Here is a 27,639-nt window from a genome sequence, read left to right as displayed (position 1 = left end):
AAATCGGCCCTATACTCAAAAGTGGGAGCAAGAGGAGAGAAAGAAATGTGTGGCTAGGATGGAGACGGCAAAGAATGTATGTAGTATTTGGGTAATGAAGTCTCTGGGGAAATATCCAATTGCAAGACTGAGAAAGACTTGGGAAGATAATATTAAGATGGATCTTACTGAGGTACATAAGTTAGGAGGATGGGTAGCGGTCAAGAGTAACTAAGGTTCATATTCACTTGTCCACAATGGAAGGTAGGTTGGTTACTCAAATTTTGAGTTGGAGCTCATTCTTATTAATTATTTAATTATCCGAAGATTTTCACCTAAAGAGGTAAGGCCAATATAGCATCGAATAATAAAATGTCCGTGATTTATGAATTATAAAGAATTTCACAGGATGGGATCGTGACCTTATATGAAATTACTGTCTGAGTCAGCTTGGTCGGTACTAGTATCAGATTTAATTGAAATACATTCAGTAAAGGTAAAAATAAAGATGTCCCAGTGCGTAACTTATTAAGCCCTACGCCATGAAGACGTATGGGGGGGAGCGGGCGTATAGATCCATATTTTCTTTACGTTGGAATTATTTAGAGTTGAGTGATCAGCTTCACGACCTTGACGTTTTACTCCCGGAGAACGACCCCCCGTATCCATTGGATATGAGGGTAGATGGGCCCAAGAGCAGGTCTGGATGACGTGGAGAGGGGAATTCTTGACTCGAACTCCGACCCCTCGTTCGTCCAGCCCTTAGCCAGTCGCTATACTGACTGCGCTATACCGGCTCACGAAATACGTTTAATAGTTTCGGAAATGGAAAATGCAAGATGAGTAGGTACGACCGTCTCATTCTGAGTTAATAGTGGATGTAGTGCAAAGAATGCGTAAGTGCCATCCTGCTTAAGACAGATGTTTAATGCGGTTATAGGAACTTAAGTAATAAACACGAGGTCTTGGGTCTTTTTAGGGTGGTTCTTTTGCTTTGGTATAGAACTTCCACTCTGGTCTTTTTGTGCATATGAAATTAACAAGCATCTCTGTTTGGGTTTCGCTGTTGGGGGAAGGAGATAGATGGCCAATATTCAGATTGATCTTAGAGGGTTAGTTTATGAGGGTATGAGGTGGCTGGAACTGCATCAGAGTCATGTAAAATGAAACGCTTTGATATTAGCTGCATTGAAACTTCGAATTCGGCTAGCACAGCATTAGTTTCTTATATTTCACATAAAATAAATGAATTAGAACACACTTTTAGATGTTTATTTCCACATTTTGACATACATGGACATTTTTAAAACATTAACTACAGTAACGGAAACTCCACAAATTCTATTGAACCCTACTCGGTTGTATAATCCTACAAATCTCTATTAGGTTTCATAATGTTATCAATAAAGTTATAACGTTAAAATTTAATTACTTAAATGAAGTCGTTTCTAAACGTCTTTTTTTCATCCTTCACTGTATGGCAAGTTGTTCTGGAGGGGGGATTCTTACGCCATCGCAGTGGAACTTCACTTTCACTTCGCTTACAACTTAAGGATTACACACTTAACAATGTCAGCTATATGATATGGGATAATATGAAACACACACGGCGCCCGAGGAACTGTTCTCCTTAAGGTCCTTCTCCATGGTGAAAATTTGAGTACTATGGTAGTAAGATAAACACGATGTTTGAACTGAACATTAGCCCATATATACAAACTATAGCTAAAAATCATGCAACGATATATAAATGTTATACAGATGTTCAACGTGTATAGAACTGATACTTGAAATTATAATATAAAATGCTTTTGATAATCATTTCATAAATTTTTGCTATGTAGGGCCATTATATTCCATATTTATATTTAAGCTTTCTTAATGTCTTTCTATTAGCTGTTTATTTATTTGTGGCAGGGTCCGCGCTATCAAATTTTTTTTTGTAGAATATTTCGATTTATAATAATTATTCTAGACTGAATTACAGTTTTTTTTTTTGAAATGTAATTTCAGATATACGTCTATATTTGTGTGTAATTTTCGTACCTGGAGCTTGAAAATTTTTCTGGTGGTAATGCTGTAATCTCATCTTAAGATATAACTAATTTGAGTATAATTGTGTATATATGTTTATATATATCTATAATCGTATGAATTGAACATGGATCTATGCCTACTATTTTGTACTGCATTTGCTCATGGGTATCTACTATAGAGCATTATAATTTTTCAAAATAAAGCAACTAGGAAATAACTATGAGTATTCGTTATGAAGATATATATATATATGTTATAGCCCTACACCGGCTGTTTGTTAGTAAATCAAGTAAGACTAACAAAATCTATCTGCTACATTATAAATCATTGAGATAAATACTTTTATTTGATTCTTAAATGCATGATTATATATATGTGGGATTGATGGAAAGTTATAAATCTCATAAAGTCGCTTATCTCTTGAGCCTAATTTACTTTCTTGCATAAAGTAACTGTAAACACAAATGAAGCAATCTGCAAGAAAAGTAGAACGAGTAATGCATGCAAGTTAATGAATAATATCTCGAAAATAGAATAATGATATCACTGTAATTACCTATCAATGAATGCATAAATATGTTAATGAATAGTTTATTATACTTCCAGAATAATTCATTAAGCTATAGTGTTTTTCATATTAATTTCTTGGCATTTCCACCATATATAAGTTTCAGACCTTACAAGTGTTTACGTTGATATAGCGGTCGATGCTAAAGTATCCATTTTGCCCGTCATGTCGCTGAATGACCATGCATTAGCCGACTGAGATGCTGGGATTGGTTTCTTGTCACATCTGTGTCTCAGAGCTACCTGCAGGTATAGGTTGACTAATGCAGTCAGCTGTTTCAGAAGCTTTGACACCGACTGCCAGTCCGCTCTCGGCAGCATCAACGATGCGTTCTGCGTCCATACGGTCGAGTTCGTCTTTCGACAAGTGGTACACTATTCCGGCCCCATAAGCGTCGCCGAGTACGTTGATGGAAGTCCGGAGGCGATCCCTAAGGAAAATATCAACGACTCCTTTGAAAAATTGGCTACGTTGAAATATTGACACATAAAAATATAGGAAAATAATAAGCTGTCCCTCTGCGCAAGCACAATTCCATGAAGGCGAATGGGTGGATGGAGGTAAAGCTCTATGCATATTCACGCTGCTGTCGCTTTATCCCATTGCCCAAGGGACAGGGGCATGGACGCGACAGCGAAGAGAAAATAAATTCTTCCGGCAGTCGAACCCATACGAACTCCATAACCAATTGCCTTCCTGACTGAGCAGACGTTCAATGCGTATCGCAGACGGATAGAGAATTTTAACATTCAGTAGGATGTGGTGGGCTGGGCAGTCTGCTGGAGGCAAGGAATGTTTGCGGAGCTTGGCTAAGTAAGCAGGAAGACTGCAAAATTGATGCAGTATGTTGTGAGGGTGAGAGGTGTTGTTGTTCCGGCAGGGAGAAAAGACAGTAAGTCATATGAAAACGACGGTGACATGACAGTTTTAGTATCGTGCGGGCAGTACTTACAGAAGCCAGTCGACAGCGAACAGCAGGGATATATCCGAGGTTGGCAGACCTAGCGCTGAGAGCACGAGTAACATTGTGATAAGAGCGGCACTGGGGATAGACGCTGCCCCCACACTCGCCAGCGTTGCCGTCAAGCTGAAGAAATAACACCGCATCATTATAGCATGGCCTATCGATCTGAGTGCTTAACGCCTGAACACTGGGATCAGGACAAGGATATGCATTGTTGTATCGTGATTGTGAAAGCGTTGCAGTGGTCTGAAAGTCCGTCGAAGTATTTCTGCCACTCTTTTAATTCAAATTGAAAAAGAAAAATTTTCAACAGTGGAGTATAAGAAGACCTCCATTTTGTAGTAGAGTACAGAAAGGAGAAAAGGAAAGGAGGAAGATAATGAAGCTGAAGGTGATAATAATGATAAAAAATAACACTACCTAGAATATAATTAGATAATTAATTATTTCATATTCTTATTCTTATCCTTCGCGGTTTCTCTTTGATGTGCCCACTATGTACATACCAAGTGCTTTCCATCTTCAACACTATTAAGACAGTCTTCCATATACGTCCGATCTGTCAGTATTTATATTCCTGAACCTCCAGTTTGACGCTGATTATGCCTGTTTCGCAGAACCCTTGCTAAATCTTATAGAGAAGCACACACGTAATCATTTCCTCAAGGACATAATTAAAAGAGTGCCTAAAGGAAGTTTGTCAGTAAATACGAGTACACAATCTTATGTTTAAGTGGAATTAGGTTTATATTGTTTACATTCCTGAACATTTGACAATTTTTATGAATGTGACAGAAACTTGAGCTAGTCGTAAAGAATGTCGCTGTGAAAATATTAAGTTCTTTTTCCGCTGTTTGCTTTTGTCTATCAAATTGTGACTCTACTGTTGATTAAATATGAAGAGAAACAAGTTTTGTGTTTAATCTGCTTTTAAAAATTCTTTGATGATATTACACACCGAATAAAACCATTCTTTTTGTCCATGGTTTCAGGCTAGCTTTACCTACGGACAGAAAGTAGTAGGCATTTGTTCACCTGATGAATTAAGTAGACCAAGATTTTGAAACGTAATGATTTAAAAAATAAGAGATGATATAGTAAAAAAGAACAGCTTGAATTTGTTTCGGTCTTCTTCAGTTTAATCTAATAAATTGGGGCGCAATTACTTTTGGGAAAGTGAATAGAAACACATTATATTTATAAAAATTCGTTTATTTCCTTGGATGTAGTTTTAATATCTACCGTAGTTTCGAAAACTTTAACTGAAGAAAGGAAATGTTAATTAATTTGTGGAAATTACGTGTGTGTATTATGTAGTTAGTTAGTTAGTTATTAGAGAGGGTGGGTTTCCCCATGCACTTAGACCAGTATTGGTCCATTGTGCTTCCCTCTATGATATTCTACCACTCTCTATACCCTACCGATATTGGTGCGTACCATCAGTCCCGACCGAGCCAGCGAGTTCGCCTCTACTGGCTTGGCGGTATCTATAATGCTTCCCCCATCTATCGGAGGCGTTAGAGACTACTGTTGGGCGGGAAATGTTCTGAATTTGGCTCAGTGACCTCCTTTGGAGATATGAGGTTCTTTTACGTGCCGTAAAGCTACGAAACGAGACCCACGGCTTAAAGTCCCTCCCGGAGGATTTGTTCCCTGAATTTTTCAGCCCTTAAAAATTTGTGTATTATGTAACTGGCCTATGTCTTATTCCATAACGTAGCAGAGGAAATGGATGCCGAATTCTCACATCGACGCCAGAGCATTTCATGTGGATTTTGTGATAAGCAAAGTGACACTTGAGCAGATATTTTCCAGATTACGTAGGTTCTCCCTTTCATATGCGTCGTAATTAACTATTATCACAATCATTGCCCTCAGCTGAAGTTTCTCTGGTCTCCAGTATGGAGGAGTCAGAATGTTCAATAGACATTACACTCATCACTTGTTTACCTGACCGTGATGACTTCTCCGATTCCGAGAGGAATTCCGTTCATCTGGGCTATGAATATGGCAGCGACAGCTTCGTAAAGTGCAGTGCCGTCCATGTTAACAGTGGCACCAACTGCGACTACGAACCGGGTCACACGAGCGTCTATCTTGTTGTTCTCCTCTAGGCAGCGGAACGTAATGGGCAAGGTGGCAGCACTGCAAGGACGGCATTCACTTTATTAACCTTAAAATTTCAAAGGTTTAAAATAAATTATATAAATAAAATATTAATTTGGTTAAAAATAAGCGTATAGCAGCAGCAATAAAAATAATAATAATATCCAAAATTAATTTAGCTCTTCATTCATCTACGTGCTCACTTAACAGTCCAAAGGCCAATCGTTGAATAAACAGAAGTAAAACAAAAATGCAGAATAAACACCTACAAAAATAGGGAAAAAGGATTTATATAATTTAAACGATGTTTCAGAGGAATTCAATTCTTTATTTATTTATGTACTTGAAGAGCCCAAAGGCTGCTGCTGATAAGAATATTAATAATAATTGCCAAAAGCTTTGAGATGAATACATTTTTATTTCTCTACTAGAATTTGCATAATTTTAGGCCGTCGACGTGAAGGCCTATAAGCCTATAGTATTACATATCCTGTTAGATAAGAGGTGGGCTAACTACGGTCGGCGAAAAATTTATTTCAATCGGCAGCCATTTTCAGATATATATTTTAAGAATAAAAGTAGAATTTTATATTAATTTTTAATTTTCTAAAGGCTCGTGTAACTAGATCTATGTACACGTATATTTACTAGATTTTAAACTCGAAAAGCAAAGAAACTAAATGAACATTTGGATGATGAAAAAAAAGTCAGGGTTTTCCTGTCCCTAGTACGGGTACGTTGCCTATGTCCAATTAGTGTATTTACAGCTGAGTGTGAGAAAATAGTGTGTGGCCCGCTGTTCATTCCATTTAATTCGTGTCTCAAAATCTTGAGAACGCCATTAAGATACCGTACTAAAATTAATTATTATTTTTTAAATGCTCGTGCACTTCGGCAAAACTATCCTGTTCAAGTAAAGTTAAGTTCGTATAGGCGTAAGTACTAGTACTGCTACTGACATCGAACAATTCTCTTTGAAATTAATCTATTGAAATATGGCCAGAAATCTTGGTTTATTTAACCACCTTTTGTCAACATTAGAGGTTATGTTGGGAAAGAAACAAAGACAAGATGAAGAGAATTACATTGTGAGGTGCTTCATAATCTACACTCATTGTAAAATATTATTTAGGTGATAAAAATAAGGGAAATGATACGAGTGGAAGATGTAACACAAATGTTATAGTGAAATACAGGTACAAAATTATAGTCAGAAAATCGAAAAGGGAAAGGCTTGCGAGACCTGGTCCTAAATAATAGGACAGAATTGGAAAAGGATCTTAAGGAAATGGAGTGTGAGGACATGGAACGGATGAAGTTGGCACAGGATAGAACCCGGTAACTGGTTCTTTTGAACACTTTAAAGAAAATTCAAGTTTCATAAGAGACGGGAATTTCTTGACAAGCTGAGATTTTTTCTTGTCAAGGCTTCTGTTCCATGCACTTAGTTGGACATTGAATAGTACGGCAATTGAGAACAGATGTAGATTTAAGCAAGAATCATTAGGTTACTATCGTAGCCTTTGCTACCATGGACTGAGGAAAACGACGTGCATTCTATTAATGCATTCCGTCAGCGGCCGACATTTGTAGCTAAGACTATTTTTTAAGAAGCAGAAATGTTAATCACTACACTATTACGTTTGGTCGCGACAAAGAAATTATTTACTGTGAGGTTTTTCGAAGTTTTCTAACTTCCTCGACGGTAACGCGTGTATTTCCTTGAAATATACCTTATTCTTCAAAGTCCATCTTGATGGCATTGATTCTTACTTGCTGAGAATTTCATTCTTAGGGGTTTCATCGATATCAGTTCTCCTGCAGAGCTGAGAAAAGTTTATGAAATTTAAATGTTTCATCCTAAAATTCGCCCAGCTCACTTCTAGCCCGCATGCGTGCTACATATTCTGCCTCTCTAATCGTTCTTCGCTTAATCATCCTATCAGCCAGAGCCAGCGAAAGTCTAAATATCGCCCCAGGAAACGATGAATTCCCCCCTCCCATCTGAAAATACTTAAACTTTCTCAGAATTTCATCAGCATTTCTTTCTCTTCCTGTTCGCCCCCACTTTGGAGCATAGGGCTGATTTCTCAGTTTCATTGATCATTTTTGCAGACAATAGGACTCCTTGGACGGGTGATCAGCTCGTCGCAAGGCCTCTACCTAAACACATGACAACACAAACAGAATAAACGCATACACATACCAAACATCCATGTCTTGTATGGGATTCAAACCCACGATCCCGGCTTCCGAGGGAGCGAAGACAGTACGTGTATTAGACCGCGCGGGTACCGTGACCGGCTCATCAGAATTAGTAGCTCGAAATTCTCAGACGCTGTGAGAAAAATCGCCATTTGCATCGTGATACTTAAAGGAGGAGTAACAGAAACTATAAAAATACGGTGTCATCCGGTAACAGCAATCCCATTGCTGCCATTGGCTTCAGGTTACATAAGTGGACAATAAATCAGCGTTTACAATTTACAGTTTATTTACATGATTGCATATCTTGTTTACGTGACTGCCAAATAATGGTCGCGAATGTAAAAATGAGCAGCAAGAAGAAGAACCAAAAAGTGGCCAAATATGGCGACCCCAGGAGTCAACTTGAAGTTCCTGTGCTATTGTGCCGGCCCTGCTAACAATATCACGTGACAAGCTTGGATATATACGTACTTTCCTCTACTTCTTTCGTGAGCGAGACGCTATTGATACATGCCACATGCGTGTCTGAAATGTGTGCCGTGTGTCACCTCGAGGCCGTGCCCAGAGCGGTGACCCAGGCTTGCAGCATTCCCTGGAAGAAGACGGCTGGGTTCTTGCGGGTGAACGCATAGTAGATGCCGGGCAGAGTGACGAGGGCGTGGACCAGCAGCCCTAAGATGACGGTGATCATGTACAAACCAAGCTGCTGCGCCGTAGCCGCCAGGTTCTCGATACTCATAATTTTCCCAGCGATCAGACACAGAATCCCAAATGGGGAGTACCTTCACACACAAGAACACATTTAATAACATTATTGTCGTACGCTTTAATTAGAATGATCAAGCCAAGGAGGATGAGAGGGACAGGGAATGTAACACGCATGAGGAGAAGAGGAATGCGTATAAGATTTTGGTGGGAAAGCCAGAAGGAAAGAGATCACTAGGAATCTAGACGTAGATGGGAGGATAATATTGAGATATGTCTTGTGAAGATAGGCTGGGGTAATGCGAACTGAATTGAACTGGCTTAGGATAAGGACCAGTGGCGGGCTCCTGTAAACATTGTAATAGGCCATCGGATTCCATAAAGTGTTGTAAAATTCTTGAGTAACTGCGCAACTGGCCGCTTCTAAAAGAAGGGCTCAGCTCCATTGAGTTAGTTAGTTAGTTAGTTATTGTAGAGGGTGGGTTTCCCCATGCACTTAGACCTGTATTGGTCCATTGTGCTTCCCTCTATGATTTCTACCAGTCTCTATATCCTACCGGTACTGGTGCTTACCATCAGTCCCGTCCAGCCAGCGAGACCGGCTTTACTAGCTGAGGTATCTATAATGCTTCCCCCATCTACCAGAGGTATTAGAGACTGCTGTTGGGCGGGAAACGTCCGTTAATTTGGCTCAGTGACCTCCTTTGGAGATATGAGGTCCTTTTACGTGCCGTAAAGCTACGATACGAGACCCACGGCTTAAAGTCCCTCCCGGAGGACTTGTTCCCTGAATATTTCCGCCCTTAAAAATTCGACGACCTCCGCCGGGTATTTGAACCCGCGTACTACGAGTCATGAGGTGGGAACGTTACCTCTAGACTACGGAGGCCGCTAGCTCCATTGAGTTAGTAATGGTTGTATGCTTATTTCCACACCACCCTCTGGAGATGTATCGGGGAGTGGAGGTATAGTTTAATGATTTCTTAATCTTGGCAGTAGATAGAGGCGAGTGATCAATTCTATGCTTCTACCACTTCGCCAGGCGAAACAGTGCGCGATTTTCTTTGAATAAGTTGCTGTGTGAATTTCAGAACCTATATAGACGTAATGGCTAAGAGGAAGAGTATCACCTCTGCTGGGAATCGAACCGTGATATTCCTGCATGTAGTATGTCACCATAATAATTGAACTATCCTACTCATCTCGATAAAAGTTAAACGTGAACAAGAACAGAACACATTCCAAGAGACCTCAAGATTTCGTATCCGTTTATTGACTCTCCCATGCTGCAAGTCGTTCTAATTCCATCAACTTCTGTCTGATGGCTTTAGTAGTATTCGATGGAGAGCGAAATATTGAAAAAATAAGTAATTATCGACGCAGGCCTTTGCATATATAGGTAAATTCGAACATAATTGACATTTTAGCTTTGCTCATTACGTATGTCACAGGCCTAGTCTTAATTTTGTTATAATTCCATCAATTCAAGATCAATATGAATATCCGGTGTTCCGATTAACAAACAACACTTACCACATGACTACGCCCACTAATTTCATCACGATATCATTAAGCACAACGAAAAAATCCACCATGAGCTTGGCTTTGGCCCCCATCTGCCCTGCCAGGAGTCCAAATGCCAAACAAAACACGATCATTCCTGAAATAAGAGTGGAACATCTGTTTTAGATTAGCTTTAGCATGGTTATTGTACAATCTAGGAATGATTCAGCTTCATTGTTAATACTGGTGTGACTTTCCTTTAAATAAACTTTGATTTCCTTATAGATTTCAATTGTATTTCAAGGAGAGGCTATTTCATAATATGGTGGCATATTTCATTGAAAATATGAAAGAAGTATTGAATTGTGGAAGCCACAGAGCACAGGATGGGTCTGAAACATGGATGATCAATTAACGTTATAAAAATTGCAGAGAAGGACCATTTAATTTTCTGTCAGTTGAAACAATCAGAAATCAGACTTCTCATGTTTCGGTTCATTCACATGGAGAAGTTTCGAGGACTGCCACGATCGATGCTCCTGACAGTTTTGTATCTGTCGTTCGTAAATTCTTTTAATCTCCCTGTGAGATCGTTAGTGCACTGTTGAACAAGCTCGAACTCCCTCACTGAATATAGACGCGAAGAGTCTCACTTTCATGAGCCACGAAATCCCGCGACTAGTGCCTGAACTTAGAGAAAAGAACGGAATATTTTGGAAACAGTTAGTTTCTGACATAAAAAACTTAAAATTTATGGGATTTATCTATCCTCCGATCACCTACAAGAAATAAATTATTTATTCTTCCATTAGCCTAGCATTGAGATGAAGTTACATTAACAGGACCTTCACAAAACGCTGTTCCCTCTCTCACATAGAGTGGAGATTCCACAGAAAGTGTCAAAATTTGATCTTATGATCGTATGCAGCATGAGTTTAATGTAAACGTAGATATTGGTATATACTGACGGAACATAGTACGCCTGATGATGGCCCAATATAAGGGTCGAAACATTTCGCTTCCATAAAAGCTTTAATAAAAACAAATGTTGATATAGTAGTGTCTTCTTTGTTTTAAAATACAGAGTATTGTTGCGTAGATGGTGTATTCTTGTATGCTTTGTATCTTATTTCTAACCAAATAGGCTAGCTCAGCAGTATTGTACCTGACGTGTACAGAAAATATCCTGTTCAAATACGGACGGAGGAATCGGTTGCCCTTACTGGAGATATTAATATATATATATATTTTTTTTTTGCTCTGTACGGGAAAGTGTGAGGTTGACATAACCCACGTTCTTTCAGATTCTTCTGTAATAAATTTTCGAATTTATCATCAGTCATCATTTGACGCTATATTTATCTGAAAACATCGCTCATTAATATATTACGGATTAATTAATAAATAAAAACTTATTATATCGGTCAATAACTTCATAAATTCGAGCATGATAACGAGCTCCGTTTAATGCGATACTTATATCAAATTGATGAAACCATTTTTTACGTGGATTACTGTATCCACAAATGCTGAATTACCCGTAAAGTTTGAAATTGATGTTATGTATCATTAATATAATCGATTTGGGCTTAATCTTTGTGGAAACACGGTAAAGCTATAATCCTATCCGAGACGTCTGGATTAATTGAAATATGCCTTCTTGTTACAAAATTGAGTGACAAATGGTTGGTTGAAACCGAGTAAGTTAGCGATATTTACTAGACAGATAGGATAATTTTTCTTATGTCACTTACAACAATTGAAGATTTAAGAAATTTCTCACCCATGACATTGGTCCCATCTTTGTACACTAGTTGAGGCTTGAGAATGAACACGGACGAATCATCGGAAGAGTTGGGCTCGTGGAAAACAAGCGGCTTGTGTACCTGAGCAAAGAGGAAATCTTCACATGAGACTCCGATTATGATGGGCCATGCTCCTTGTCTGCGGTGTATTTGACAATATATACAGGATGAAAGGTATTCAAAATAAAATAATTATATCTCAGAAAGCTTTTATTATACACATTTATGGGTTACACCACTACAAAGGGAAATTATCAAGGTTTTGTCTGGGTATATAACTTTCTCAATTAATTTCAATATGGACTCACTTTGTGGCGCGACAAATATCCAGACAGTATTCGACCTCGTTCCACTTTGCTTGAAGCATGTTTGGTGTTACCGTAGCCACGGCGTCCCTTATGCGGGCTTTCAGGTGTTGCAGGTCGTTGGTCTTAACCTGGTAGACAATGTTCTGCACATAACCCCACAAGAAATAATTCAGTGGGGTTAAATCTGGCGACCTAGGAGGCCAAGCAGTTGATCCACTTCTGCCGATCTGTCTCTCAGCCATCACTCTGCCCAAGTGATTCCAAACATGGTGGCAGAAATGGGGCGGCGCATGCGCGTAAACCGGGCATGGAACAAAAACTTGTAGGGTTTTCCTTTCCGATGACATATACCGGATACGTGTACGACAATTGCTTTCCGAGATATAAATGTTTAATTTTGGAGACCTTTCATCGGGTCATCCGATATGTGAAGCACATTTTGTAAGTTAGCTTATCTTTAGTCTTCATGCAACTGGATATAATTATATTCGTAGATTATTTCGATGTTACATGTATTATCGAGGTTAGTTATAATGGCCTGAATTGAACCTACAAACCTTTGAGTACAAACCTTGTATGCTGATTGAAATACCACTGGGACTAGCGATTTGGAGTTAGATTTTGGCAGCTAAAATTAATCTACAAAATAAAAAGGTTCCTAGAGAGTAAATCATTTAAAACCAACGTGAACTAATGATGTACGAGTCAAATGCGATATCATGTAGATACAACATTCATTTGGATAAACGTTCGTTCATTTCTCTTGTACAGATATAGCCATAGCTCAAGCGGTCAGTCGCTGGCTTCCCACCGCTGCGGCCCGGGTTCGATCCCGGCTCTGGTCAAGTGGGATTTGTGGTGGACAAGGTAGTGCTGAGGCGGGTTTTCTCCGAGTACTTCGATTCCCCCTACCACTCTTCATTCCACCAAATTCTCCATCATCATAATCACTTGGGGCAGGCTGCAATAGGCCAATCAGTTGCCGCCATGCCGCGTGGGCTCAGTTGGACTCCACCCCCCACTAAGCGAATTAAAAAAAAAAAGAACTTCATGGAGCTGAGCCATACTTGTGACGCCGCCAATTGTGCAGCTACTCGAGAAATTCCCAACATTTGAGGGAACCCAAAGGTTCATTACCATATTCAAAAGAGCCCCTCATTGGTCACTATCCTGGGCCAAATCAGTCCACTCCATACTATCCCATCCTCTCTCTCTCTCTAAGTTCCATCTTAATATTATCCACCCACCTACGTCTTGGTCTTCCTAGTGGTCTCTTTCCTTCTGGATTTCCCAATAATATCCTATACGCAATCCTTGTCTCCCCCATTCGTGCTACATGCCCTTCCCACCTCATGCTCCTTGACTTGATCACTCTAATTACACATGGAGAAGAGTACAAGTTATGAAGCTCCTTATTATGCAATTTTCTCCAACCCCCTGTCAGTTCATCTCTCTTTGGCCTAAGTAAGCTCCTCAGCACCCTGTTCTCAGACAACTTCAGTCTATGTTCCTCACCAAACCATCACACCAGCGACCTCTTAGTATTGTGTACGACAACTTGTCACTAACGAACTCTACCCTCCTTACTGCGGATACGATTGTCTTATGTACAAAATAAACCTATACCTAATTCGTGATTCTCATTCCCATTTCCATGGAAAAATGAATATAAAAATACTGACTTTCAGATTACTTTTAGTTCCTCTGGTAAAGCGACGTGTTACTTGTTTATGAAAATTCAAATATCATTTAACTATGAATGATATTAATTAGCAATCATTTTGAAATGAGGAAGGTGAGGAAAATTATTTTTACTTGAGAGCTGAAGAAAATTTAGTAACGCCTATTTCTAAAATTGTTAAAAGTTTTATCAATAATTCATTCTTATTGAACATTATTAAATGTATCAAAGGACATAAAAGTGACTTTATTAATAATTAATTCAAACACAAAACCTTCCTGGGGTTTCCTGAACTCGTCGTTCTCGTGGGAATAGTACATTACAATAAATACTTGCTGTACGACACCTAAACTTGATTTTACTTGATAGTCTCCTGTATACTGAGAGTACATGCTGTTCTCTAAACTGTGTACGAAAACTTAACATCAGTGAAAGGTCGTGAAACTGAAGCAACATGGCGGACAGGACATAATTCTTTCATGGACCGTATGTCCTTAAACTCTGATATAAATCTTACGATTTGAGTGTATAGTCTGATGCCTTGCTCAAGGCGACTGCCAGTCCATGGCCGCTGCATCATATGTTTACAGAAAAATTTAATTGCCCTAATATCATGAGGTATTATTTTTTTTATTGCTAGTGAGGTGGGACTATGTCCCTTATACTGCGGCCAATTCTGGCCTACTGTATCAGCCACAGATGATAGGTGAGGGTGATTGTCGAGCAATTGGTGGAATGAAGAATGGCAAGGGAAACCGAAGTACTCGGAGAAAACCTGCCCCAACGCCACTTTGTCCACCACAAATCCCACTTGACCAGACCCGGGATCGAACCCGGGCAGCCGCAGTGGGAAGCCAGCGACTAACCGCTTGAGCTACGGCGCGGCCATATCATGAGGTAACAGCTGATTGATGTTAGGATGTACAGTATATAAAAAGTACATACTCATCACCTTTTTGTAAGTAGTCTGCACCTGCTGGAAACATGCCTGCATCAGGTTGTCCGGGAACAGATTCCTGTGTCACAGAAATATATTTATTAGCTAAGAGTATTTTTAATGGAGGCCGGGATTGCGCAGTCGGTATAGCGACTGGCTTACAGGCTGGATGACCGAGGAGTCGGAGTTTGAGTCCCGATAGCGTCAAGAATTTTCTCCACGTCGTCCAGACCTGCTCTGGGGTCAATCCAGCCTCCCATCCAATGGATACCGGGGGTAAAGCAACGGTAGCGTGGAGCTAATCACCCACCTCCAACTAGTGCCGAAGTCAAGAAAATGTGGATCTATACAACCACTCCCCCATATATCTTCATGGCATTTTTTCGCATGGTGGGGTGTGGAGTCCAGCTGAGTCCACTCGGCACGGCGGCCACTCATTGGCCTATTGTAGCCTGCCCCGGGTGATTATGATGATGGAGAATTTAGTGGAATGAAGCTTGGCAGGGGAAACCGAAATACTCTGAGAAAACCTGCCCCAGCGCCACTTTGTCCACCACAAATCCCACTTGACTAGACCCGGGCTTGAACCCTGGCCGGTGCCATGGGAAGCTAGCGAATAACCACTTGAGCTATGGCGCGACCTTGCGAATTAACATAAAGTTGTCTCTGTGTTTAACTAATTAAACAACTTTACGTTAATAGTAGTCTTATATTATTAACTATGTGCTATGTAATCACCATAAATATGGGTTTATTTATTTATGATTTATTTAACGACACTTTCAATGGATCAAATAATATAGCGTCAAATATTAGGAAGAAATAATCTCTATGTGCAAGGAAGCGGTCGTGACCTAATTTGAAATAACCTCAATGGGGATAGCTGGTGTCCGGGTCTGTCCACTTGCCCGTGACTTCCGGCAAGTCTGAACTGCAATCTTGCCGTAATATCTAGGCAGAAAGAAGTAGGAATGACATATACCTTACTATATCCAATATAGCGTCCAGTGTAGATACTTTTGTGTCCGTGGATCCCCCTTCTACATGCGTCTTAATGCTCGGGTCTCCTGGATGGATAACAAGCACCATGAAGATGCCCACAATGGCCGCCAAGATAGTGGTGGTAATGTAATACAACAGTGCTCTCGAACCCATTCGCCCTGAGGACCGGGCGTCCAACTGCGCCATTCCTATCATGTCACGAAAAGAAAACAAGGAAGTGAGACTTTTAACAATGATCATGGAGAAGCACACAGCCGAAGTGTCACGGAAATATGGAAGATTGAAGTACTTGTTCTTGCTATAAAATCTCAATCATTGTTAATGGGATGTGACATTTTAGGTTTCTGCGACGGTGGAAATGCATATTCTGTTCTTCTGGGTTATGACGCCGCATAGTCTTGTAGGTAATATTATATTTAAGCATCCTGTTACATTAATATATCTTTTGTACGCATAAATTTCCTTCTTAAATGCAACTTTATATCTAGTCACCCTTCTTCCTCATGACATGTTTCGGCCGTATACGCCATCAAGAGATGTCTGTTTTGCTAGAATTGTTGCGCTGTATGTGAAAGCCCATGGAAGAGTTGTCACTCGCTAGAGTTATGCGGAGTTCACCTGAGACAAGAGACGAGATGATGAGAGGAAGGATGAACATCTTCAGCAGTCGCATGAGGATCTCTCCAGGGAAAGAGACGAGCATGATGGATTCGTCGGAAAACCTGGCGAGGCGACCCAGGAACCCAACTAGTACCCCTACCAGCACGCCACCAATCGTGAGTGCGAGAAGGAGATTGGTCTTCACCCATTGTAGCACCTGCAAGTGAGAAAGACACGACAGTTATCTCGGATAGTGCTTGGGAGCGTCATAGTGGTCTACAGCAGTGGTTCTCAAGCTTTGTGAGACCGCCGCCAGGGAAATTTGTTTTTATTAGACGAGGGCCTGGTACCAGGCCGCGGCCCTCCGGTCGAGAAACACTGGTCTAGAGTTAAAAAGTAAACAGGCCTGTAACAGGCCGTGGAGGCCCATAGGGTTGTGAGATGTTGAGGTTCCCACATTTTCTAGACAGTCGGCTCATAGATGGCGTTAAGGTTGTCAGCCCTACGCACCTGCCACCCTTCAATCCCAAGAATATTCGAAGAATATTCCTTATTCATTTCTGTTAGAGGCTGAGTCGTCTAGAGTTAGCACAGAAAAATTCTATTGCAAATGTTTCCGATTTAAATGCGATATATACCATTAATATCTAAAAATGTGTAATGAAATAGAGTGACATCATAGAAGTAGAACTATCTGCCGAAACGTCATGTATGAGAGTGACAAAGATAATGGATAAAATTAAGTAATTTTTCGGCATAATTGAGCAAACAGTATCGCAGTAATTTAGAAAATGAGCAGGAGTTGAGTGTGAAATCAAAGTGGGTTTTGTGAAATTGCTTGTATAATTATATTTATATTGGTATCATTATTCGTTATGAATCATGAATTTGGAGAGTGTATCTTACAAATATGGGATGGAGGATTCGAATTCTGGGTAGGAAACTTGGAGCTTCTGGAGTATTTATTCCGTACAAACAGGGGCCGACCTTGCTGTGGTTCAGCTCCACATCTAAAGAAGCCAATCAGATATGCAGCAAATCAAATGGAACAGATTTTTGCACCCTTAACTAAAAACAAAATACAAAGACGACAACAAAGAAGCACAACGAAGGACTTAGTAACGGATTTGTCTGGGCCCATTTGTCATTCACAAGTACCCCCACAATTAACGGACGATACTTAATTTAGGAATTTGAAAAATAAACCTAGAATTAACCAACAATTACCCTTTCAGTGGTTTCGACCCTACATAAACTTTTAACTCTGTACAGTGTTTTTAATCAGTTTAGGAACTCAGTAAGAGTAAAAGTAAAAGTAAAGCTATCCCTGTAACAGGCCGTGGAGACCCACAGGGTTGTGAGATGTTGAGGTTCCCACATTTTCTAGACAATCGGCTCAAAGATGGCGGCAAGGTTGTCAGTCCTACTGGCCGGCCGCCCTTTGCCCTCAAGAATATTCCTGGTACTCATTTCTGTTAGAGGCTGAGTCGACCCCAGGGCCATAGTGCGGCTGGAAGGATTAGGTCAAAACAGTTTAGGAACCACTCAGATAAATATAATTTCTCATATTTACAGAAGACAATCATAGGCGTCTAAACGAACGAACGAGATATGATGCTTTAAGCTGCTATATCGAACTACAGGTATACTTACAAGGTCGACTTTTGACCTCGCAGATGTATCCATATTAGTCACTTGGCTCTGGAAGACTTCCTGTTTGTCATCATCTTCGCCAGCGCACACATCTGCCCTGTAAGAGAAGCGCACACGCAGTGCTGTTGGGCATGTGAGTATAACCTCTGTACAATGCAGACACATTTACCACAACTACAAAAACATTCCATGGATAGTACTCTTATCTCTGCCAATATTTATAAGACATTTGTTTTCTAACTTCCACACTATATCAAGAGGGAAACAGAAGACACAAAATTAACTTCAGGTAATTTTAAACGATGAGAAGACAGCGGAAGTAACAGGAGAGTACAGAAAATTTCATAACGGAGAGATTCACAGTTTATAACTACTCCTTGCTGAATATTGTTAAAGTGATCAAATTAAGGACAACTGAGCACAGGAGAGAAATGAGAAGTGAATATAAAACTTTATCCGGAAGCCTGAAAGGGAGACACTTGGGAGACATAGGCACAGATGGGAAGATAATATGAAAGTGGAGTTTGAGGTGTGGAATGGAGTCATCTTGTTCTGGCGCGGTTCTAGATGTGGGCTGCTGTGTAGGGCAGTGAATATTCGTGTTCTATAAGCAGCATCTGTAGCTTCTCAAGAATAACTCTTTTTAATGGACTTATTTATTTGCTAAATTAAGTTTATCTTGGCCTGTGTTGTGCAGTGGAGGCATTCAAATTACAAGAAGCATTTGTCACAAATACGAAAGTTAAATCTAGTGGAATGAGTGCGAAGAAGCTGAACTTACTCATATGAAAAAGTAAAGTAAAGTTATCTCTGTAACAGGCCTTGGAGGCCCATAGGGTTGTGAGACGTTGAGGTTCCCACATTTTCTAGAGAGTCGGCTCATAGATGGCGGTAAGGTTGTCAGCCCTACGCGCCGGCCGCCCATTACCACCAAGAATATTCCTGGTACTCATTTGTGTTAAAGGCTGGGTCGACCCCAGGGCCATATTGCGGCTGGAAGGATTAGGTAAATTGAAAAAATCCACCTCATCGGGATTCGATCCCGCCACCTTCCGGCTTGTAGCATAGTGCAAGACTCAATCATATGGGATTTAACATAGCTGTGGCAGTGTTCAGTAACGCGACAGAAATATTTTGTTTAAACATTACCTTCTTTGTTGCTCAAATATACATACAAAGTTTCGGAGACCAACCTTGCTTCCTTCATAATGCTATCGGAAAAGATAATAATTTTAGGGGCTTTTTAGGAGAAGGTAGATACCGTGCAGATAGATAACGATGAAAAGATATATGTAAAAATGTCTATAAAGACAAATGAGAATAAAAAACGGAAGATAATCAAGAAGAGTATATTCCGTATTACGAGTTACAAGGAGTACAATAAACGGCGCAAATGTGTGGGAACAGCAGTAAGAAATCAAAATTACGTCCAAGAAGAAATTGAGAGAAACCCAAATTTGAGAAATGCTCACAAGCATTCATTTTGTAATATACTATCCTTAGATCTTCTATAGAAACTTAGAGATAAACTGGTAGAAATATAATTTTATCTACTGATTTATACGGGTGTAAAATTTGAACTCTTACAATAAGAGATCAACTTACAGGATGTTCGAGAAGGTGCATTAAGAAGAATATATGTGTGTAAGAGAAATAAAAGAAAGAGTGGGCGGGTAAAATTTATACGATTAAATATTTTGTAATTTATGCAGATCAAGATGGAGGAGACTGGAGTGCCATGTATAGTATACGGGAGATATGCTACTTGCACACAAAATTTTGGAAAGAACATTTCAAGAGAAGCATACGTTGGAGTGTAAAATTTAAATTAATTATAAAGGAATTAGATATGTGGGGTGGATAGAATAAAATTGGCTTAGGACAGGGTCCAAGGGAGGATCTTGTAAACAAGAAAATGAACGTAAGAATTGAGGTTTTCACTGCCGTGAATATGAAGACTACTTTCTTCAAGAAAATGAACATTCGGATTTCAGACAGAACGAAAAGAGCCTTAGTGTCCTAGCGACTGTTTAATTGACAGTCGGGTTCATTGAATTAAATGTTACTTACTATTTTCATTTTTGGTATACAAATCTCTGTATAAATATTTCTTCTTTCAACCACTAATAAAACTGGGGATAATGATGTGTACCGGCGGTTGTATCAGATTTTTCACGTCTTCCGGTGCATTGTAGAGGCTAAAATCTAGCATGACAATGCATATATATTTGTCATTTGAAGAGGTTTTATTTCAACCTCATATAAAGGATTGATTGCGGTAGAGCAACAGGAATTAAAACAAAATCAGTCCAGAACTAAATTTCTTCGAAATTAACTCAGTCATTTCGGAGATGAAGCATGCGGAAAAGCTGAGAGAAACTTTTTATTGTTAAGTTCATTTTTTTCAGTGTTTAAAAAGAGCCTGTACACATACGCAGTATAATATTTAGAATTTGAATGGTTGTGGAAAAAAGCGATTGTGACCTTTATTGGCACTGATATTGAAATTGATATATTTTGGTGGCTGAGGGATATCCAGTCATTTGAGTGAGATTACTATTATAAAATGACTGGATGAAACTCGAAAAATATTAATTACTGGAATCATATTTTCTATAAATATTTAAGGGTATTCTATTGCAATCAACTTGACACGTTTAAATTGAGGCATACCAATTTTATATATCGATGTTTTCAGTATTAAAAGAAATAAATATTACTTAAGTCTTTGTCTGGGTATGTAGGATGTGACAGGGCCAACGTTTGAACAAGGCTATAAATTGTAAATTATTTAAATAGAACTGTAGCTGTACAAAACGTTGCACTCGGCATATGATATACGTGAATGTTTGATTAAGGGATTAGAGATCACTTTTATGCCTAGATTATCTGCCTGATGGCAGTTGAGCCATCCACAACAATTAAGAGGCACTGGTAAAAATCTGAAGCGCGGTGCTGACTGTACATAGCACGTGCTTTGAAATTAGAACTTCGTCAGTTATCGAAAAGTGCATGTGTGAGTTTGTATGGACTGAGGGTGTTTGAGAACAAGGTGCTGAGGAGAATATTTGGACCGAAGAAGGATGAAGTGACAGGAGGTTGGAGAAAACTGAGGAGCTTCATAACTTGTACTCTTCTCCAAGTATGATTAGAATGATCAAGTCAAGGAGAATGAGGTGGTCAGGTCATGTAGCACGAATGGGGGAGACGAGGAATGCGTATAGGATATTGCTGGGAAAGCCAGAAGGAAAGAGACCATAGGAAAGACCAAGGCGTAGGTGGGTGGGCAATATTAGAATGGATCTTAGAGAGATAGGATGGGATAGTATGGATTGGATAGATCTGGCTCAGGATAGGGACCAGTGGAAAGCTTTTGTGAACACGGTAATGAATCTTCGGGTTCCGTAAAATTCTGGGAAATTCTTGAGTAGCTGCAGAATTGCCGGCTCCTCCAGAAGGGCTCAGTTCCATGAGTAAGTAAGTAAGTGAGTTTGTATGATTCTCAGACTAAAGAACGATTATTTTCTCTTGAGCAACACTAACAGGTTGGCCTTTAGATTCTAAATGGTTCTGACGATGGTGGATGACACAAAGAATTAACGGGATTTTGGACTTTTTCCATTGTCCGGATTCTAGGTAATAGAGGACACTATTACCTAGAGTGTCCTCTGTTAACTAGAATCCGGAAGATGGAAGAAGTCCAAAAATCCAGTAATTCTGAGATTGGTCTTTCTAATGGAGATGTTATATATTTTCTGTGAGGTAGGAATTGCCATTGAAATATTATTTAGATGAAATTCAGGCTTGATAGTGTTAATCGTTGTCTCAGAACCTCTGAATTACATGCAACGCAGTTATTTACCCTGCTACTTTCAGAGGTAGAGATCAAATTCTTTTCCTTATAAGTAATTGATTAACTGAACACTAACAAACCAGTTAACTAACTAACTGACCGGCAGACTAACTAACGCCCAGAAGTAGTTTTTTTTTAATCAGTAGTTCTTAATAGTACCCCGATATTTGGAGTAACTCAGTGAGACTGTTACAGTTCCTGTGATATAAATCTGTTGCCAGGATAAGACCAGTGAAGACAGTTACCTGGAAAGGCTTATCGGGTGCTGTTGTGATTTGTAAAGTGGGTGGATTAGCGATAGAGATGTAACGTCCATTATGTATCGTCCGTCACTATTGCAACACTTTTTTATTCACTACTTAATTTAATTTACACTTTGACACTACATGTTTTGGCCCCAACGGCCATCTTCAGGTGTCTTGGTATGTTACAAATATTTTATTGCTTTATGTTAAAACTACTACACTGTCTTAGTCCGTGTTAAAATCACACGTTGTAGTCCTCTTTTCAAGGTAAGACAAGATAAAATCCTTTTAATTTTCTATTATACCCACGTTATTTTGGTGCATATTGTTTCACTTCATTTTTCATAAATGTATGTCTGTCCAGGGTGTTTTGTTTCTGCAGCTCCTAACGTTCGTAGCCTACTTTTCAGTTATGACTGCCATATGCTCCTGGTTTGCGTGTTTCCTCCATAGCGTGTGATGTTGTCTTTACTAGTGATGTACACGTAATTGCCTATGGTTCCGAGTGTTGTGTGTAAGGTGTCAATAAATACAATCCGTCAAACCAAAACACTTCTATAAGTCACGCAGGCCTCCAAATACATCAAATCCCTTTTATGTCTATGTGCTTCCAGTTTAATTTTTCACATGAGCTTTTCTAACAGAAATTTAATATGCACCTCCCTTAAAAACAACTCTTCTTACAAAAAGTTGTCACATGACATATAGATCTGGTTAAAATACACAACTTCCGTTTGAAACGATTTTGTGCACGTTTAATGTATAAAGGAATGTGAAAGAAACTAACTTGAATGTTTTTACTTTCCGATGCTTGAAATTTTCACTAATATTTAACCATTACGTGTGCGTATTCAAGAAATAAACATGGAGGCAAATTAGGTGTTCGAAGACACAAAGAACATTTTTAGCAAACACACACTTTCCGCTCTAAACTAGAATACATAGCTTTGCTCTTTTTACGGTTAAGAATTGTGCCATCTCCTTGTATGTTAAGGGAGTGAAGTTATTGAATATGGTACTAGGATAAGCAAAGTATTAAGTATTATTATGCTTTTAACACAAATTACATAGTAATTATACAAGTTTTCCCTTTGCTAAACTAATAAACACTAGTCCATGAAGGCGTATATGGGGAGTGGATATATAGAGCCACATTTTGTTAACTTCGGCATTAGTTGGAGGAGACTGGCCAGTTTCAGGTCCCAGCCGCTTTACCCCAAGGAAAGAGCCCCAGGTACCTATTAAGTAGGAGGCTGGGTGGGCCCTAGAGCCGGTCTGGTCGACGTGGAGAAGAGAAAATTCTTCATCCTGCCAGGACTCGAAATCAGACCCCTCAGTTTTCCAGCACGTAGCCAGTCGCTATACCGATTACCCTATCCCGGCTCTCACACAATACTTTTTTTTTTGCCCTGTGGCGCTACAGCCCCAATTTGGGCCTAGGCCTACCTCCATGAAACTCTCCGTTTCACTTCGGTTTACTAGATCTCACACAAATGGTAGGACTCCTTGGGCGAGTGATCAGCTCGTCGCAAGCCCTCTGCCTGTACACAAACACAGAGAAACGCACACAAACATCCATGCCCTGAGTGGGATTCGAACCCACGATCACGGCTTCCGAGAGAGCGAAGACAGTGCTTACCTTAGACCGCTCAGCTACCGTGACCGGCCACACAGTACTTATACTTTATTTTATTGCATTTTTTACAAAAGCACCCTGTTATTTAATGCATTTGGCCCAGCAGTTCACGTATTTCCTGATTGNATCGCCTCCATCTTCAGGGTATAAGAAAAAATATAAGAAATCTGCAAGCGAAGAGACCGTGAGAAACTGCTTTTACAGTTTCTCACGGTCTCTTCGCTTGCAGATTTCTTATATTTTTTCTTATACCCTGAAGATGGAGGCGATACGTTCCTCCGAAACGTCGGTTAACACCACATATACAAGGTGCCAAATCCCAGAAGACTGCTTTCTTCATAGTCACCGCCGTGAAAGCCTCAAATCTTACATAGAGACACTTTAGTTTACGACAGAAGCAATATTGGCAATACTGAAAAACCGGCGGTATAGAAACAATATTAACGATTCTGCACTTGCACTCAGTTACTTTTCCTTTATTTTACCTAGTGACAATCAGAATAAAATACTTCTCTTTGGATTTGTAGGCATTTTTATTTTCTGTTATTTTTCCTGTCTTCATAATAATTTAGGAAGAAATTTTGTCAGATCTGGTCCTTTAGGCCTAGTGCACGCATGCAATTTTTAGTTGGCCGATATTTGGCCGATATTTGGCCGATAGTTGGCCGATAGTTGTGCACAATCGTGGAGGGCCAACGACTGTCGAGGGACGTGCGCACACATACAGTTTTAGTTGTCCACACCTACGCCAATGAGCAGTCGGTCAGTCGAAGCGTGGATGTGTACGGTACAGCAGTAGTATGTGCATTATTAAGATTAAGGAAAAAGGGTAGCGGGAATATTGGGTTCACCCTATTTATAGCGAACGTCTGTTAAGAGGAAAATTTTATACATTGTACCATGAACTGAGACAATACCCATCAAAATTTTTCGGTTATTGCAGAATGAGTGTTGATAGTTTTGATGAATTGTTGCTTCTTCTGAAACCTCATATCTTGTACAAGAATACAAGATGGAGATTGGAGTTTAATATTTCTAGAATTATTATCGGAAACACAGAAGAAGTAAAAAGGTAAAGTAAAGGTATCCCTGTAACAGGCCGTGGAGGCCCATAGGGTTGTGAGATGCTGAGCTTTCCACATTTTCTAGACAGTCGGCTCATAGATGGCGGTAAGATTGTCAGCCCTACGCGCCGGCCGCCCTTTACCGCCAAGAACATTCCAAGAATATTCCTGGTACTCATTTCTGTTAGAGGGTGAGTCGACCACAGGGCCATAGTGCGGCTGGAATGATTGGGTAAATTGAAAAAAATATTCAATGACCTCATCGAGACTTGAACTCGTGACCTTCCGGCTTGTAGCATAGTGCCTCAACCAACTACTCTACCATGTTGAAAACACCGGTTCTCGGCCGATCAGCTACGTTAAGCAACATTGGGTGTGGTTAGTACTTGTATGGTTGACTGCTTGGGAACAGCACGTGCTGTTGGCACCAACCCCAGCGGCTCCTGTTCGAGCCCTTGTCTGGTCAAGTGGGATTGGTGGTGGACAAAGTGGCGCTGGGGCAGGTTTTCTCCGAGTACTTAGGTTTCCCCTGCCAATCTTCATTTCACCAAATTCTCCATTATCATAATCACACGGGGCAGGTACAATAGGCCAATCAGTGGGCGCCGTGCCGAGTGGACCCAGCTGGACTCCACCCCCCACTATGAGAATTAAAAAAAAAACTAATTGGGAATGAAGACAGTTTTGAATTGTTTATAACGCACTTTGATGTACTCTGAATTTTCTTGTACTTTTCTACCTTCTCGTTTAGTATTAATGACGGATTTGGGTAATACAACTACTTCTTCCGTTGTGTCTCAGAAGCTGACATATGATGCCATGACCTTATTTTTTAAAATGGTGTGTTATTCACGGCTAATTTAGCCATTACTCCCGAGCTTTCTGTACACGATTGTAAATTGAAGCTGTCAATCAGAATGTTCAGCCTGTTAGAGAGGGTCTCTAAATATGCAGCAGGGTTTACTACGGGACTTCCGCGAGGGGATATCATAATCACAGGAACGGATATGGGCACTGCGGGAAGCTGCATCAGATACCAGCCGTGACGCAACCTCCCAAATAGACCTGTCCTTGTAATAGGGCCGAAGCATATAATTGGAAGTTTATGTCTGTCCATCAGCGTCTTTTATTTCCAAAATTATTGAGTAGCTCTCGACTCAATTTTGTGTTTAATGGTTTACGCTATAGTTTTTTTGGAGTGAAAATTCCTATGGCCGTTATTGATCTAGTTAATATGAACTCTTCTTTTCAAGAAGCTCGAACAAAACTTGGTCTTTTTCTCCTGCTGCTACTATGTAGAAAGTGTGTGTGTGTATTGCGTTAGATATGTCTTGCTAAGAACTAACATTTTTATTATAGCCCATTCATGAAGATTGACTTTGTCTAACGGATTCTACAGAGTAGATTCTTCTTTCTTTGTTGTGTTTTCCCTAAGGACTGGAAAAGGGCCAGTCCCCGAAACTTAGTAACTTTTAGAATTTTATGTTTTTTACAACATAATCGTTGAAGTTCAAACACAGTGCCATTATAAATAATACGTACAACATTGTGATCGAATTTCAGAACGAAACATAAAATGCTTAAATATTTCTCTACAAGACGAATAATTAATGAAGTACAAGACAATGTAATTTATGACTCAATGAAGTGTTCTTATTTAGCTCGAAATGTCTCACCTTCCAATATAGGCCTACTTCCCAGAATTCCAGAAACACGTGTGTGTAATGAAGTCTCCAACTTTGAGGAAAGAACATTAATTATAAATGCTTGAAAACAAAGCTTCAAGAAAACATTTAGACCAAAGGACGATGAATTAAGTGAATATGTCAGGACGCTACAGAACTAGAAACTTCGCGCGCAATTCTTCGAGGCTCGAATTTCTTCTAAATAGTATTTAAAATTTCAGTTCATACCTCACAGAATTATAAAAATCATCTGGTTAATGTTATTTAGGAAAGCAAGCGATGTCCATTCCGACAATCAAATGAAACACATAAATGTTCTCTATAGGCAAATTCCATGTATCTCTGTATCTGTAGTGTTAAAGCGGGCTGCACATAGAGTAACCGCTTTGCTTCAAACGGTTAATCCAGACTTCCTATTGTTAACACGGTGAAATGAGGCAACTGTAATGTGCCTAGGGTGGAGGAAGCAAGGAATGCATACAGATCTTTTTTTGGTGAAATCTCTTGGAAAACGGCAGCTTAGAAGACAGAAATAATATGACGGTAGATCTTACGAAGATAAATTGTAAGGATGGGATGTGGATGTTACTAGCTAAGGATCCTTTCCAAAGGCAGAATTTGGTATTAGCAGTGCTGAGTTTTGAGTTTCTATCAGGGGGTTAGTTTAGTTTACATGCAAATTAATTTTTCTTGTTATTCTACAAATCTCTGAGGAGAAATACGATTCAGATTAATCTATGTATTGCATTAGAACGCAGAGTGACATTCACCGGAGCAGTGCTGTCAGCTACTCACGCGTCTTGATTGGTGGTTTGCTGCTGTCCGCCATCTTTGCCGAGTTGTGTCGAATTCTTAAGGACGCTTATTGCTCGCCCGACGGCAGACAGCGATCCTTGTAGATGATGTCCAAGCGACGACATCCCCACCCGTCAGGTGGGACACTCAACACAGTACTCAGTAGCCACACAATATTAGCAGACGGAAATCACAGAGATTACATGCTTCGAGAGGGTCCACGGCTACTCCTCAGCCAGACGTATGTTCATCGGCGTTGTCCAGCGTCTGCAATTGTTCATCCTTACTGGCCGCGTTGCGGGTGG

The 27,639-nt window shown here is 39.9% G+C and overlaps 1 protein-coding gene and 1 long non-coding RNA gene across 3 annotated transcripts in view; one reads left to right on the top strand and one right to left on the bottom strand.

Moving 5' to 3' along the window:
• The window catches only part of LOC117283036, a 289,651-nt gene that overhangs the window by 27,410 nt on the left and 234,602 nt on the right, over window positions 1-27,639 (top strand). The window lies entirely within an intron of this gene.
• LOC111873771 (excitatory amino acid transporter) lies at window positions 1,230-27,633 on the bottom strand. 2 transcript variants are annotated; one of them, XM_023868719.1, is made up of 11 exons: window positions 27,335-27,633; window positions 18,057-18,153; window positions 16,422-16,620; window positions 15,784-15,991; window positions 14,817-14,880; window positions 11,854-11,956; window positions 10,101-10,227; window positions 8,411-8,644; window positions 5,499-5,693; window positions 3,537-3,671; window positions 1,230-3,014 (listed from the first exon to the last, which is right to left on the bottom strand). In XM_023868719.1, exons 1-11 carry the CDS (start codon window positions 27,457-27,459, stop codon window positions 2,804-2,806), a joined length of 1,698 nt encoding a protein of 565 aa, XP_023724487.1. In that variant the 5' UTR covers window positions 27,460-27,633; the 3' UTR covers window positions 1,230-2,803. The 2 variants fall into 2 exon arrangements, with proteins under 2 accessions (XP_023724487.1, XP_023724488.1); XM_023868720.2 differs by having other exon boundaries at window positions 18,057-18,178; window positions 27,335-27,457.

This window comes from Cryptotermes secundus, unplaced genomic scaffold (assembly GCF_002891405.2).
Source record: "Cryptotermes secundus unplaced genomic scaffold, Csec_1.0 scaffold142, whole genome shotgun sequence".
In the NCBI taxonomy this organism is placed as follows: domain Eukaryota; kingdom Metazoa; phylum Arthropoda; class Insecta; order Blattodea; family Kalotermitidae; genus Cryptotermes; species Cryptotermes secundus.
The sequence above is the reverse complement of the archived record's forward strand: the minus strand, read 5'-3'. Positions and strand labels throughout refer to the sequence as shown.